At 39.7% G+C, this 17,217-nt stretch overlaps 1 protein-coding gene across 1 annotated transcript in view; it reads left to right on the forward strand.

The window, feature by feature from the left end:
* The window catches only part of robo2 (roundabout, axon guidance receptor, homolog 2 (Drosophila)), a 292,597-nt gene that overhangs the window by 5,615 nt on the left and 269,765 nt on the right, over positions 1 to 17,217 (forward strand). Inside the window, exon 3 of the mRNA XM_027280133.1 lies at positions 446 to 574. Within this exon, the coding sequence (XP_027135934.1) occupies positions 460 to 574 (115 nt within the window). The 5' untranslated portion in view covers positions 446 to 459. The remainder of the gene's footprint in view (positions 1 to 445; positions 575 to 17,217) is intronic.

The following is a 17,217-nucleotide window of genomic DNA, read 5'->3' on the forward strand; positions in this document are numbered from 1 at the left end:
TATCCAAATCTTTTCTTTTACTACGATTAATTTAATCTGTTTTGATAAAGTCCAACAATTATTCTAGCGGCTCTTCATTTGCTTGCATGTTTTAAGAAATAAGACTTTATTAAATGTAATGGCAATACAATAAATGTTCTTCTTGAATTGTGTTATTAGAATTTGATAAATTTTTGGTCAGTGAATGTTTTTTTGTATCAATAGCTGTGGTGCCATGGCTGGAGACTAGTATTAAGTGCTGAGCATGTGGTGAATTAAATATCTGCCAGATAATTTATCTTTCCTGCCGGGTCCCATGAGCCCAGTCCTCTCATATATTTCTTTATTTATTAAGTGTGTTTAATGGGCATTTTCCCCAACTATATCAAGAAGTGTGCAAAAAAGGAAATGAAAGTGCAACTATCTGAATAGCTTGTTTCTCCGTATAAATGAATTTTTCCTCCAGTATCCAATGGTGCCATGGTCGCACAGAGGCAGAGCGGTGGGGGATGCAGAGCGCTCCGAGTGAATGTGCCTTCGACTTTCCAGCTTCTTCTGATTCTCTGTGGTCGCTTGCTGGATGCACAGGGTCAAGGTAAGAATGGAAAGTTTCCCCCTGTATTCCTTGGTCCTATTGCAAGGCAGAGAGCATGTCTAAGGCCATCGTTTTTCCCACAGTGACTACACATCCTTCACTCATATAATTTAGTTTTCCCTTTTGTACTGTGGAGCTAGGACCACTTGACTAATTGTTGAAGTTATTTATCAAGCACAAATTCCAATTCCCTGGTTTCAGCCTTTCACAAATGTAAGGACTTTAGGCTTTTTAATCATTGTAAATGTATTATATTTGGGCTTTGGACCATTGGTTTGACAAAAAATGCAATTTGAAGACATATCCTCTGGCTGTGCAAATTGTAATGAACAACTTTTCACTTGTCAGTTAATTGAAAAAAGAATCCACCTTGTCCTAGGGCTTATTGAGAGTCTTTGAGTTTGATTTGTGTGAGTGTTTGCTAGTAGTTTGTGACAGAGATGACAGACACCACACCTCACACTATAAATGTCTTGAAAACCATATTTAAACAAATACATTAAATTGGATATAAAGTAAATTACAGCATGTCCATTATGTGTGAAACCGGAATACAAAACAACAACAGTATGAGAATATATAACAATGAGTATTGAATAAAACGTTAAAAAGTTTATAAATAATCATATCCTGTGTGCAAAGATGCAGTATACGCAGAAGATATCAGTTTGTCGAGCAGATTTAATCCTCATATCCAAGGGAGACAAGGCCACTATGCCCTCTGCTGTCAAAGCACTCCACTGGCTTCCATCCCTCCCTGTGACTGGTTTTATTTATAGCATGGCAGGAATTGCTACACTAACAAGTGACAAGGGCTCAAAATACATACACGTGCACACAAAAACACACATACAGCACACTAGTGCCAACTTTCAGGGGTGGTAAGGGGCAGCAACAAGGTCAATGCACGAGAATTGGAAGTAGTGTATTCAGCCCATATAAAATGAGCTCTGATTAATGGGCCTCCGGTGTGGCATATGCCAGGGCGAATTGTGTGGGAGGACAGGAGAGGACAAGTGCCAGACCGGGAGAAGATTAGAGCCATCTTTACAGAAAGCAATATCCAACATTTTCCTGTGTGTAATAATGAGTTCATGGTTGTGTTTCCTGATCTGTAAGCGTTCTCTCACCGACTCTCTTAGACAAGTTGAGAACTACTCCCATTTGTATATAAGTTAAAATTACATTTATTTAACCAATAGCAAAAGGAGGCTTGAGGAAGCTTTTGATAATTGTAAATGTCTTGTTCTGAAAATGGCAAATCACAAGATTTTAACACGTTTTGGAACGATTATTAATGTTAATGTTGCAGGTAATTCAGGTTAATCTTTAGTTTGTCAGTAGTAATGTACTTAATAGACAGTAGAGTGAAGAAGTAGGTGTGTTCAGGATTCCCTTTTTACATTTTCATTTCCAACTCTCAATCTCTCTGGGATAAAATGCACAAACTGTGCACAGTCCCCACACACTCCCACAGCACACTAGCAGTATACTTTAGGATGTAATGTCATAAACTGTAATGTAGTGTTACTCATTTGCATAAACTGTATGGCTGTTTCTTAGTTATTAATGTTTCTTTATTCTGCAGGTGATTTACTCATAATTCATCATTATGTTTGAAGTAGTTTGTTTTTTGTTGAGTCATTTATCTCCATTTATTTACCAATCCATTTATATATTCTAATTACCTGTAGACGTCAGAGATCCATCTGTCTTGAATCCCCATATAGCATCTCTTTTTTTATCGTAGGGATTTTAGTAATCCTCTAGAGAAGTGTGTACACAAGTAATACAGACAGACTCCTCTTAAAAACTGTATTGATGTCAGTATACACATATCCGGTGTGCTAATGTGATCAGGTGTCTGCTGACAGATTATCCAGTATTACAAGAATGGATGATTTACTTACATTTTAAATACCACTAGTTGCATTTAATCTCAAATTTAAATATATTTATATGCTAAGATGGTTTTACTTCTTTTATGGCACTGGTTTGTGGAAAACATAAATGCTTCCTTGTGGCTAACATCTGGTTATTAGTTTTTCTGTTACCCATGCTTCTGTGCCTTCTGCTGAGGATATTCTTGTCAAGGTGAACTGTCTGCTGCAGAGACACAGGCAGGAGAGCAAGCTTCTCACAAATGCTTACAGTTTGCTATGCCAGATGTGAATAATGGCAAGTCACATTGGTAGCAGAGACAAATACCATATACAGTGGTTGCCATTTCATTGTAAGATTCAAGAAAGGAAAGAGTACCAGTACATAACTGTCATGTTTTCAGAGTATTTGAGGTTTTTTATTTGATACAAGCAGCAATTCTAACATTTGTCAAACGAATACGAAAACTTTTTGTTTGGTTGGTGGGAAAACACAATGTCCAAAGCATTATTCATTTCAAAAATTTAAAGAATTCATCATGAAAACTGCAAGGGTGGCATCCCACTGAAACAAATTTGTGGTCAGTTAAAATTACAGAGTTGAATTGCTGAGTACACGCAAGTGAAAATGCCGCGCCATCATTCAATAGACATTAATAATCAGGCTTTTACCAGGAATGAGCTTTGAAGTGAACAAAACTGTACTCTGTATGATGGTGATAAACAACAGCAACAACTTTTCTGGCAACTCCAGGAATTGCATATGAGAGTATTTATCAAAATATTTGTTTTTTTCTGCAGCTCTGACTGTATTAATCTATCAATGTCTTTTGTCCTCCCACAAAAAGAGACATTAATTGTGAATCTGTGTTTTTCTGTTATACTGTATCATTGGTTAGCTTTGATCATGAATCAAACAAGGGAGTAGGTGTCAGTCCTGTCCAGTATTCTGTTTAAGGATAGGACCCAAGGACAAGTCTTAAATTGATACTTGTTCCTGGTTGACTTGGTTTCTGTTTTTTGCCAGCGGTGTGCAAGCTTCAACTGGTCTGATTTTGAACAAACCGGCATTTGCCTGTACGAGACGTTCTTCATAGCGATATCAACCCTTATGTGGACGGTCTCTGTCTGCAGCACATGTGGCGCTAGCAGAGTAGCATCACAGCCGAGCAGACCATGGGGCAGAGTTAGCATTGTCGTCACGGTAAGTTGACCCAAGCAGGCTGGGTCCTTTTTTAGATTGTTAGATCTACACAGTTAGATTGTAGTTTAAAGGAACTTTTCTTAGAAATTAGTATTTTTTACACTTTAGCGCCTCTAGTGCGGTTATCGCTATCATAAATATGGACAGCTGTACATGTGCTTTCATTATGATTACATTATTTATGGTCCAAAACTGGTGAGTCGACAACTTTGCTAACAGCCAAATATCAAGCAAGTGCAATAACACAAGAACCAGCAGCCAGCTAATGTTATTTACTAGACCAACAGACGAAGTCCAGCTCTGCGTCTGTCTCTCAGCCTTTTGTTTCAAATACCTCTTGCCAATAACTAAGAGTCCCAGATTTACTCGTCTGGTAGTGTCTCGCTCGGTTATTTTGTCTTCTTAGGTTCCTCCATCACCGTTCGTCCCCTCTATCATCTTCACCTCTGCCATCATGTTCATAGATGCTGCTGACCCCTGACATTTCTCACTTGCCCAGATTGGAGTTGGGTGGAGCTTGATTGCACAAAGGTCTCTATGCTTAGGTTGGAAGTATATGACCTGCTCCACCTCATCTGGAAAACGAATCACTCCAGACCCAAATCAATGAGGGAGCTCAAATCATTGTGAGCTGAGTCACCCAGAATTTGACTACGTTCCTAAAACCAGGGAGGCATGGCACCCCCGAGGGTTCTGGACAGTGTATAGTAGTATACATGCACATAAACCACCTGGCATGTGGCTCGGCCAATGCAGACATAGCTAGGAAGCTTAGTATTATATCTCACTGTTTTGAATTGTACAGTATTTCATTATCAAAATAATTTTTAGCATTGGTGTTGTATGAGAGTGTGACCTTTTCTCTTCTATCAGCAGGTTCAGCCTGCTTCTGCAGAGAAATTATGTAATCTTACCTCAGCTAAAGGAGACAGAGAAAGGGAAATATATTTTTTGCATATTCCCCTTAATGTTTTTTATATGCTGTTAAGAAAACAACTGTGTCTTCCCAGGCTGTTAGTGGTATTGAAAGTCTCCTTGCTACATAAAAGTTATGGCAGCCAGACCAAACCTGGCAGTGAGGCGTTTCATCTCTTCACCCTTTACTCTTGGCCAAATGATGTGCTGGAGATACTGGACCAAGCTTCCTCCTAGAGCACTGCAGCATTGTGCTATATGTGTCATTCCTGTCTGAAGTTATGTTCACAAAGACCTTAGAAAACATTTCTTATTATTTCATCGTATGCCAAAAATGTTGCAACAAGAACAGACAAAAGAGGAGTTTCAAGAGATGAAAATGACAAACCCATCATTCAAAGGATCATACATAGTGCATGGTGCCAGTAAAGCCCTGCAGCAGTCTGTGATAACAGAATCAAGTCAGATGTTAGGGCAAGTCTGCATACTGATACTTATATCTTATATGAATCAGTTTTGAGGAGCCAGAACTGATGGACTGTGATGCCAAGTAGGATGTTAAGCTGTAGTTCTTGCAGGGTGGCCCTACTGTAAAACTGGCTCCTCCGATTTGAATTGCAGCAGGTGGAGGAATGCTGCTATTGTTATGCCTTGTTCCCTGCCATTCTTTACATCAATATATGAAGCTAGGATATGCATATTAAGACAAGTATTTATCAGCATGAAAGATCACTGATTAATACCAATGGTCACACCCAGATCCTGTGCTGGTGCGACCAACTGAAAAGGTTTGTAGCACCAGTGCTACCAGTGGAAAAGTTAGTCTGGAGCCCTGAGAAATACATACTGCATTTTCACTTTGCCTACTGTTCAACTTTTTCCAGACATGTAGGCATCCATAGGCGATGAAGTGCTTTCTAGTGTGGTGTGACTATGTGGTGGTTGTGTTTATATTCTGTGGCCTGTAAAATTGTTAACACTATAACAGTTGTTATCATAGTTATGTGTAATGGGTAACACCAGCGACCGAATGGGACCTAAGATTTACATGGTTTGGTGTTGTGGAGCAAAGCTTCTGCTCCTCTTCTGCCTCTGCAACTGTATATTTACCATGATAATTGGAGCACTGCATCATTACAGAGATACCACTTTAATTCTGTATGGTGTTTTGTTTTCATTTGTCAGTTTCTCTACATTATATGATGACTTTTCTTGTCTAGTAACTTCAATTCACCTTAATTCATCTTAATTCTCTTTAGTAATCAGTTTGTTTGATTTTTTTCATCATGATATCTCATACTGAGAATTCATTGTCCGGACAACACACCTTCTTGCTGTGCACTGTGCACTTTTGGTTAATGTAAATCTTTGAGATCTAGAAATGTGAGCCAATCACACTGCTGTAGTCATTCTTTATTGTTCTGATCAAGATTACGGTCATGTAGATGCTTAAAATAGAAAGTGTGCTGTTGGTGCTGTTCTAGTGGTATCACATTAAACTGTCATACAACTCTCATATATCTTTTTAGTCTGCCAAGTCACAAGCTTTGAGTAAACAATCAATGTGAATGATGTGCAAGTAATTTCTCAGATACACTGGACAACCCTGGGTACAGCACTGGAGGCACTTCAGCTGCTTGTAATGTGCCAAAAGACAACTCTGCTTTCTCAGCAGCTGTGGAAGCCTGCCAACCACCTTGCAGATTGATTTTTTTATTACGAAGAATAAATGGATATTGAATCTGTGAGTAACAGAGTGACCTGGCAATGAAGACACTAATGTATTTAAGTCCAGTGTGGGAAAGTACAGTTTGTCAGCTAAGCTGATTCTATTAGGTGTAGTGTTTTACATTTACACAATGAAAAGTGCCTAAATCTGCAAGCAGGAACATTGAGACGCTCATTACACTGACAATGGTCATATTTTTTCAACCCCTTCTGAGTACTGTTTGTCATACTCTATATTTGTGTTAAACTAACAGTATAACAGTATCCAAATATCTGTAATCTACAGTGTCAAAGCATTATTAGAGCTGCTACAAACATTTTCCATGCATTATGATGTCATTATGTAACAATAGAAACAAGCACAATCACAGTACCCATTGTGCATTAAAAGTGTGGTAAATATCATATTGCTTTCTACAACTATAATACTTGTAGAGTGTGATGATGGCTTGCCATAACACATTCCTGACAGCTCACTGTCTGCTTCGAGTATGGTAAAGATGTGCTGATATCTAGCAAACATACCGGAGGGCTCAGACAGAGGCAGAATACAACTATGACTATCATGCCGTTTGTCACTGCAGGCATTTAGTTGATCCTGACACCTGAGCCAACATTCAAAACCTTAAGAGAGCATGGCAGACGTTCAAAGTGGAAGTGTGGCACAGAGGAAACAGTACCGCAGCCTTGCTGAAAGAACGTCTGTAATGAGTGGGAGTCTTGGCTCATTTGGCGCGACCTGCAGGCACCACATTCTGGGGTGGATCACAAATGACAAAATACAAAAAGAGCACAAGTAATAACTTCGAGAACCCTGCATACCTGGCTGGCTCCCTGTCCTTTTCAGGGCTTATTCTGTCAAATGTAAACTTTTGTGAAGATATGTCGAAGTCACCTTTGTCCTTATTAGGAAATAGGTGTCTCCTCTCCTTATTCACCTAGACTCCTGATGTCAGACAATGCGGAGTACTGAGGTGATACCTAGCATATCTAATGAATAAATAATCATAAATAATCAATATTATGTATCAAGAATTACTGAATTAATGTAACTGATAAAGGAAACACTGAATTTTATAGTGCTATTGACTAGTAAATTGTGTTGAATTGCATGAATGAATCTGTGGGTTGGTTTGTGCATCTCTTTGTGCATTTCTTTGCTGTGATCAGCACCACCACAGTTTAGTGCGTGTTACCTCTTCATGATGCTTTATGCTTGTAACATTCTCATTAAACAATTGCAAGATGTGTAGGCTACGCTATCCCTGAGGTTATATAGCCATTTTTACTAACTCAGCCCAATATATAGTCTTGTTGCTACTGTTGCACAACACATTTAGAGTGAGAGAGTGTGGTTTTCTTGATTTTAAAGAAAATTTGTTACTTTGACATAATTTCTTACTTCTCAAAGCAAGAAAATTTGTTACTTTGACATAATTTCTTACTTCTCAAAGCATATATGTTATTTATTATAATTGCATGTTTTAGGAATAGCAGGTGAAAATTTGTCATCACACTAGATGGCAGTATTGCTTTGTTTGAAAGCAGTAATCCACCCTGCATTTCTAGGTAGAAACAGTACAGTATCAAAAAGACATGCAGGCTTAAATTAATTAATAATTATTATAAAGTGACGGTCATAGTCTTTCATTTATTAAATCTGTTCCTGGCTCATGCTTTTGCATTCAAATTTGCTCAGTTTCTATTGCATGTGTCATGTGTCATTGATTGGCTTTGTAGTTTTCACTATTTCAAAACACTTTTTATAATCTAACTTCTGTTAGGATAGAATTTTATAACAAGACATTTCTATTAAGTAGAGACTGCATCATTGATTAGAGCCGGGTGTTCACCAGACCTGTGGGGCTGCAGTGTCTCCTTTTTTAATGAAAGTGTGGAGTCAAAGTCATCTAAGATTCATTAGTACCAACATGGTTGTTTTAGTCAATTGAAAAAATCCCACAACACAGCAGGGTACAACCCCATTACAACACAAATGACTTTAGAAAGCCATCTTTTCAAAAAACACCATTTAGAGAGTTCATTTAGTATGCCTGGTTGCACTAGCTTATTTAGATGACCTTAAGAATTTTTGTGGCAGTGTTTATATTAGAAGGCTATGGTCGCTGTGCTTTTCATCTACTTCACTCTGATTTACCAATGTATAGGGTCATGAAATATTACAGAGGGCCATAAAAAGCATGGCACATCTACCGCCCTGTACAGAGTAAAGGGAGTGAAGTCCCAGTGGACTATGCCACAGTCACAGCCTATGACTCCCTACACACAGCAAGGCCCATTAAATCTAACTATCTGGCTTTACGCTTCCCACTAGCAGCACCTCTTTTTCAGATAAAATCACTGTGATGATAATGTTTATTCAGTTCTACAGGAGAAAAATGATATAAATGTGACACACTAAGATTGCATTGTGTGGTTTTGCCCTTAAATTGTGCCCTTAGAGAACTAGAGACAAGAAATTACATTTAAATTCGTGTTTGTCATTTAACTGTTAGAAACTTGCAGTGAGTAGAACAGACATCAACTTCACAGCCAGGCAGTAATCAGAAGTTCAAGGGAAGAGAGACAAACATCACCAAGTCTTGAGTTGGAGTGATCAGAGCTCCTACTGCTGAAATAATAAGTTTTGTAAGTTGACAAAACAATCCCACCACAGGGTCGGTTTAGTAGCTGTGCTACAGCTTTTGGGTGTATCACACAATCTCTGGATGGAGTTTTCCCAGTTGTCATGGAACTGGTATGTTCAAATATTTTTGAGTGCTACTCACCCTGTGAAAAGAGTTGAATAATTTCTTCTGTGACTCTGAAGGGAGTTTTGTAAGTCTGAGAAAATAACCCTGATGACAGTATCAGCTCGGCTTGGAGACAACATTTTCACAAGAGAGTCTGTTGTGTTACAAACTGCAGCATTGAGCTTGAAAAATGTGGCATTTTGCCTACCAGACAGGGGCAGTCTTACCAAAGATGTTATTGACTTGTATTATGGGGAATGTAGGCTTCGTATGTTTAGAGGTTGACTAATAGTAAGCAATAACATTTGGGATAATTTAGGCTCTTCTGCTTAAATTTTTACAATTTCTTGAGTTAATGTGTCCATTTTCAGTCTCCCAATTCGAGAAGTTCATAGTTCATAACTATGTATTCACTCCACTTTCCTCAGCAGATAAGGAGTTAATTCTGTTGAACAGATGATTTCACGTTTTCGTGCACTTAAAATGCCTCAGGTGCATTTGGTCCACATTCACTGTCATACTCTGTCAGGCCATCCAAATAAAGGTCAGTCACATGCTCCTAGTCTGGAAACCTAAATGAATGAATAGTTTGCAGCTGTGATTTCATTAGATTAACAGAAATAAACACTTACAGCTATAATGGAACATGTTACTGTGGGGTGACCTGCCTTGAGGGAACAGTTAAAACTGCAAAGGTACAGGTCCAGTGGACCTTGTCATCCTATACAATGACCCCTGCATTGTGTACTCTTGTGTAATGCCCTTTTTCCCTTGAGAGGAGCCCAGATGGCCTCCTCTCTTTGTGATCCTGTGGCTGTAATAGCTGTGGACTCAGGATTTAGGCATATCACTGCGCGCCCTTGGAGAGACGATCATTAAGGAGATCTGTTTGATTTTTGAAATGAGATCCAGTGCCTGTGCTTGCACCAGGTGATGCTGACTATGCATGTGAGTTTTTCTGTGCTCACCAGTGTGATTTTAAATTTAGCTGTGCTGCCGTGGTTGGAAGAATCCAGATGTCCTTGGCATGTTGGAGCATTTGTCCTCTGAGCATGATGGTGTTGTGGTAAGGGGTGTGGCTGCATGACTGGGCTCCTGCTTTGGTGGTACCGCTGACACTGTTCTTCAAAATGACATCTGAGGGAGGGACCTTTCACCAAATGCATCACAGTCTCATCAAGTGTTGCAGGCTGCCCAGATTAATGGGGCTGAGAGCTGATTATGCAGGGCTGTACATCATGTCTGTCTAACTGCCTGCTGCTCTCTCTGCCTGTCAATGATCCACCCTCCTATATCCTATCCTTCCGTGGAGAAAAGCAGACTGGCACTGTTGCCTTCAGCGAAAAGGACTCCTGTGGTTTACCCCGAGACTTAAGCAATATGATGTGGTTGAACAGTTTGTCATTTATCTCTGGATAAAGTACATGCTTGGTGCAACATTCTGACTATGCTGAACACTATACTTACTTGTAAAGCCATCCATCTTTCTGTTGGCCTTGTACATACACATGCAAACACATAGCTCATATTAATGAACTATGCTGAGACACCATGTGCAGAAGGAACATGGTTGAGTCATCTGTGGAATGTCCTAGAACAAACAATATTTTTTGAAAAATGTGCAAAAAGTTGTAATGTATGATGTGTTTGGCAGCCTTGTAGTTTTAATTCATGCTGGTGTCACACTTTAAAGTTTAAGGTGTAATTAAATGGATTGGAACTGCTAATATACAGGTATTTTCAGCTCGAAAGGCCTTAACTGCTGAGTTGGGCTACATACCTGCATGTGTAAATTACCTCTTTCGCCGCACCCTGTGAGCCCAGCCCGGTGTGGGGGATGGATTAATCTTCCCAGCACATTATTGAATGTGTTCCCTTGCTTGGGAGCAGCCGATAAATTGTGCTTGTCACAATGGCCCTGCACCTGCTCTCCATAGCCTTGGAATTTCTAACAAAGCATCACATTTCTGAACACAGCACTCGGGGCTATAAAAAAATAGAGTCACAACATGGATAGAAAATGCTTGAGGAAGCTGAGGTGGGGTGAGGGTGGGCTAGGGAGGAGGAGGAAGTGGAAGCACAGGGAAGAGTGGTAGATCGTTTTTAACAGTTGTTGCTTTCATTCCATACCATACCTCATCAAACACTTGCCCTCAAAACCTGCTGTCCAGATTTTTAATTTATATTATTTTGATTGAAAAAGATTGATCAGATAAAAAAAATGAAAAGAAACGAATGAAAACTCTTAAAATGACCTTCAACAGATTGTACAGGTGTACCTAATAAAAAACATGGTTGAATCTGTACCTCTAATATTCACCGCAGATGATGATTTTATTTCAAATGTGTATAATATGACTTTTTCATCCAGAGCAGCTAACGGTGAGTGGGAGGATTGTGTTTTAGTGTCTTCATGAAGACACTTCAGTGTGACTTGACTGTGACATGCACTGAATATTACAGTTAGTATACAGACTCCTACGCTGGGCATTGCAACTGTAATGACTTCCTTGGCAATTAACAGCTATCAACAGTGCACTGAGCAGAATTAGGCAGCCAACTCAATCTGATACGCTGAAATACAGAAGCACTAAGAATATTTCAGATTTGGAAGCAAACACAACTGAATCAATGAACTCTCTTTACATGCTCTGCATTATTCACTGTATACTGTAACAGCTCTGGGGTTTTTTTTTTCCCCAACCAGTCCTCCCTCACCAGTTCCATACAATTATTGTCATCCAAATCAATATTTGGTACACTCCATTGAACTCACTAAAGACTATTGAGTTCATGAATATCTTGGAAATTTGATTTACCCCGTGTTTCTCCTTCTTTGTTTAGTTGCTGCTTGACTCAGAAACATTCTTTATAAACAAAGCCTGCCCTATAGGTTCACTGAATGGATGTTTTAGTCCGTAAAGGTACTGCATGTCCATCCATGACAATAAAAATGCTTTTTCAGTTTCACCAATAGGGGGAGCTTGTACACTTGCCATCACCTGTGTTCTTCACAGGCTCTTTTTAGGCTTTCGTCATGCATCTTTATTCATCCCCTACCATATACTGTAGCTGTTTTTACAGCCTTTGTTTTACTCTACACCCTAAAAGGTCATATGCTGTATATTTTCATTGCTTTTGTTTGTTTTGTCACATTATTTGTCGTTTGTCACAGCAGTGATTAGTTTGCTTCATTGTTGAGTCACTGAAAATATAGCTTTTCCTGAACAAGACCATTGACACCGATTAAATGAATTTCACTACATCTCCTACTCCATCTTCACTCTCGTCATTCCTGTCTCTTTGTTTTCACTCACTCACTTCTCACTCTGTCTTTGCTTCCTCTGCCAACCACCACCCGCCCCCACTCCCCTCCCTGGCTGCGCTCATGCAGTTTCATCCCCAGAGGTGAAGAGCAGACTCCTATAATTACCCAAGTGTCTGTGAAATGAATCATTGGGCGGCTGATTGAGCTGCATGATGGGAAACATCCATCCTGAGTAGTACGACTGAGTGTTCTCAGCCCTCTACCCCATCTCTCTGCTGATGCCCAGGGCTGGCACGTGTGCGTACTCAATGACACAGCTGAGAGAGACAGGGTGTGGTCTCCAATCGTGTGCTGTAGAAGAAAACATGACAGTTGACAGGGAAATGTAATAATCATGAATGTTGTTACATAAACAACACTAACAACACCTAGATTGCTGCCGTTGTACAGTAGTAGCACTCAGAAGTGTCCCACCCTACTGTGAGAATGGCACACCTTTGCCTCTGTTGCAGCGTATTTGTGCCACAGCATTGCATGTTACAGTATAGTCAGTAGGGGGTGCTCGTCTGTGTACTGCTTGCAGTAGGGGGTAGAGGAGAGGGTAAAATGGCCAGCTCTCCCCAGTTTCATGATTGCTGTGAAACAATAAAAAGCCATTACTAACCATGCCAGTGTTGCAATGGCAACAGCTGTCTGATTGGCTATATTGATATTAGTGATCACAGATAAAGTTAGAGATAACCAGATGTTGTCTTTTTAGCTCCAGGCAAAAGCATTCTCATTGTACACTATGGATTTTGGTCACCAGTGTTTCCTTTAGCTCAGACCTGAGAAACTCCTAGGAGGAGGATCACAGACCTCAGAACCAAAATTCAGTGCACTTTAAACGCAAGTGGTAGCATGGATACCATAAATATCTATTTAGCAGTTATTGAACTTCTGTGTGCAATCAAACCCCTTTCTTTGTATTTGTGTAATCATAACTGTTGAAAGACTTAATCAGGACTCATTTAGCATGGACTTGCTTTTGCCGGAGAGACACTCTTGAATGAATGTGCCTCTAGTGACCTCATTTAAAAATGGCTGAATTTACAAAAGACATCACCCTTAGGCAGTATTCAGACCAAATCAGGTGTTGTGTTGCCAATAGCCACAGGGGTATGGGTGTGTTTATTTATGCTGAATGTATCAATTATTAAATAATATTTTGTTTCTGAGCTTTCTTGCTACGATTGCTCCCTTTTCTGTCATTCTTTGTTTTTTGACCACTGTATCTTACAGAAGCTTATTTGTACAGACCAAATAAGCTTCTTGGTGCCGCTATTTTACAGCATAGACTGCAAACTAGAAACTGATGTCAGACTGAGTATGTGAAGGAAACCAACTGGGACAGTATCATAGTTCAGTCCATGAACTCAGCCTGGATAACGCACAGTTTCTCCTGTTGATTCATTTGAACTTTTCTGTCACAGGGCACTGTGAGTTTTTTTTTTTCTGCGCGGCCTCAACCAACTCCCCCATCAAAATAATAGAAGGCTGGTGTTTTCACCATTGTTGTTGATTTGGTCTCATCCGGCTCTTACAGTCCTCATAAACCACAAGATTCACAACAGGAACTGCTCTCACTACTCTCTGAGCCATGCACAGTCGACTGTTCTGAAGTTGACTGATGATTTCCCGTCTAAATAAATGGTAGGGCTATTTACAGGATTGACTGGTTAAAGGTCCTGGGGACCATGGCACCTAAAGATGTGATAACACCTCCATCTTCGAAGCCTCATGACACATATCCAACAGATACCCGCTACCTAAATGTTGAACATTTCAAAATTCTTCCTGATTTCCATATTTAAAGAGCAACCTGATTCTCAGTCTCAGCACTATTTCATGCAGTGATTGGCCAGATGTGTTAAGGTCATAAAGTAGATGTGGTCAAAATGTCTCTCTCCAGCTCAACATGACTTCTTCTGTAGCTTTGTGTATGTACAAATGAGTACAGCACTGTTTAAACCTCTGTAATCTCCACTTGAAAAGAGCAAAATGTCTTACTTAATATAACTTAGATCAATATTTACTGTGGGTGATTGTTATTAAGTAGCTATATGGAATTACTTTTTCTGCATATGGTATACAAGACCTATGCAGAACCTTATGCACCCTGTCTAGAGTAAGTGCTGTGTCAAATAGTTAATTTCTTGCCTCCACTAGAAAGTCATTAAAAGACACTTTTGGAGATGCAAGTCCGCAATACAACTTCAGTCATATTTGTGCTCAGCAGTTTAGCCTCGACTCAACACTCAAAGCTTTGGTTTGCTCTCTCAGAGCTCAGTACGGCTGCTGCTTTGATGCTGACTCTGTGCTCACAGAGACGAAGAGAGATAGGCGGACAAACAGTGTGTGACAACAGCCCTTCTCCCTGGCTCACATTAGACATGGGAGTTTATACTGAGGAGAGGATGAGTGCTGTGACAAAGTCAGTAGGACATAGGGGGAATGAGACTGCATGGGCTTGATTGTTTAATTAGACTTTACTTCATGGCATGCCAAGCCAAATGAAAAAAGAGGAAAAAGGGATTGAGGAAAAAAAGCCTGACATTCTTGGCCAGAGCTCATTGTCACAGATTGTGATGGGCTCATGAGATTCTGGTGAGTTGCTGATAGTGTTGTCATTGTAGAGTTTGCACTTCTGTTCAAAGCTGGGACTTTGCACACAAACAATGACAGTTTTTAAATGTAATTGTATTATTTAGGCCTGTTTATTTATTTTTTATTTAAAACTTGCTTGTAGAGTTTTGTAGTATGACCCTGAGTATTTCATTGCCATTGCTTTCTTACTGTATGTCTCTAAACCACTTCAGAAATGTCACTCCTTGGTATCTCTCGACTCAGACGCAGATATTAAATCTTAAAGCTGAACTGATATCATTTTGGGGTAAGATAGCCTGGTTTATACATAGCTTCATGAGTTCATCGAAGTTCGCTGTCACTGAACGCTGCTTATATTGCACCAGGTGGCGAGTGTGTGAGTGATAGAGATCCTGCTCAATATAATCTCAGGCCAATAAGGCTTCAGGCCTGACTCGAAGCTCTGACATGACTGGGCACTTTCGCCCTGATATCCTTCAGGCACATACCATGGGATATATGAGATTCCTTATTTGTTATTATTAAATGATGTACATTGTTACTGACTGAAAGGTGAGAAATGAAAACATTGTTCACCGTCTGTTCAGGGACAGTAACTCAACATCAACTGAATGTTTTTTTTTTTTTTTTTACCTCCAGTGAATGAAGATCTCACCTTGTTGCAGTGATGTAGAAGTATACTCATGTGTTCAGGGATAACCAGACATTGGCAATCAAAGTGGAAGTGATGAGTGCCTTTCTCTAACTGATTACAATGGATTTGAAACTTTAGTACAATATTTATGTGATCTGGATATCTATTGTTTTAGCCACATGGCATGCTTTGTGTTTTTAAGGGTTATGCCACATCCTTTAAGTTAAAAGAACCTAGATAGGCTCTCTGAAACATCTTTCAAATCAAAATCATAATCTTTTTTTCTGCTGTCCAATTGGAAGAGTGCAGAAAAAGGCTTGGCCAACTACACTACCAACAGCCAAAGAGGTGGAAAGCTAGTCTCTTGTGGCTATACCAACCACATCAAACACATAGCAGTGATCCTTGCCTAATTGACTTGCAGCAGACGTTTTAAAATAGACAAGGTCCAGAATGTTAATTCTTTACTTATAGTACTATAGCAAAAGTGATGTAACTTCTATCGCCTCACTAAACTTTACTGTATGAAAATGCAGTATATGTTCCCTACTAGCTTGTCTCAATATACTGCAATTCGTAGCACACCTGATTTGCAGTCCCACTGATTGAAGAGCGATTCCCACCTGTCTTGAGAAATTGACAGTGCAGTGTTGTGTGACATCTGTTTGCTGTTGCTGGGTACTCTAGGTAATCCAGTGCATTTGTATAGAGCAGCATCCTGGCAACTGCAGTGGCTCCCCAGCAGCCTGAGAGGGATTATGACTGTGCAGTTGATATACCTGACTATTGTCAGAGCAGGCACCTCCACCCACACACACTTCAACACAATGTCAGCCAGCCATCACATCAGCCTGAAGAAGAGAAGAATGATTGAACTCTCAAAATATTAAAGTCCTTCTTGTGTCCTTCCCTTTCCCCAGTTTTTTTATTTATTTATCACCATTTCACTCTGTTTCTGAGTCTGCATTCAGTGAACATACATACTTCTTTTGCAAAGGAGATAGTGAGGAAAATGATGGAAAATGTTAACATCAGCTTCCATTTTAATTATTTTTTGCTTTTGTTGACTGGTATAGACAATATTTCTGTCCTCAAGAAAAGCCATATATTACATTTTTCATATGGATTCTGCTCTGAAACAAACACAAGATATTACTTCTTGTTTTTTTTCCATGCTTAATGCATTACTTCTTGAATATAAGTGCTTATGAGGCCTGATAAGGTCTGTGATATGTGACACAGAGTGTAATATCACTGCTGTAGCCATCGCTTGACTAGCCAGTGTCTGAGATTGGGACAAAATGCCTGCAAGGACAAGCCGCACAAGGCATTTTGAGTGTGACGGCGTGAGAGAATTGGTACAGATTTATTGAATTTTTCAATAGGAGAAGGGACAAAAACACTCAAACTAATAAAACACCACAGGCTATTTTCCTATAGGGCAGTATTTATGACTTTTGTGGAAATGTGCCCTCAATAAGAACTGAGTGGCACAGGTTTGTGCATTTGTCTGTAGGCTATGTTGTAATTATGAACCCCCATCACCCTTCTAAGAAGGGTCTGAGAGAGGGCCATTCTCGCTGCATCCAAAATTACTTTGGTGCTGCCTTTATTC

This window comes from Larimichthys crocea, chromosome VII, assembly GCF_000972845.2.
Source record: "Larimichthys crocea isolate SSNF chromosome VII, L_crocea_2.0, whole genome shotgun sequence".
NCBI lineage: Eukaryota > Metazoa > Chordata > Actinopteri > Sciaenidae > Larimichthys > Larimichthys crocea.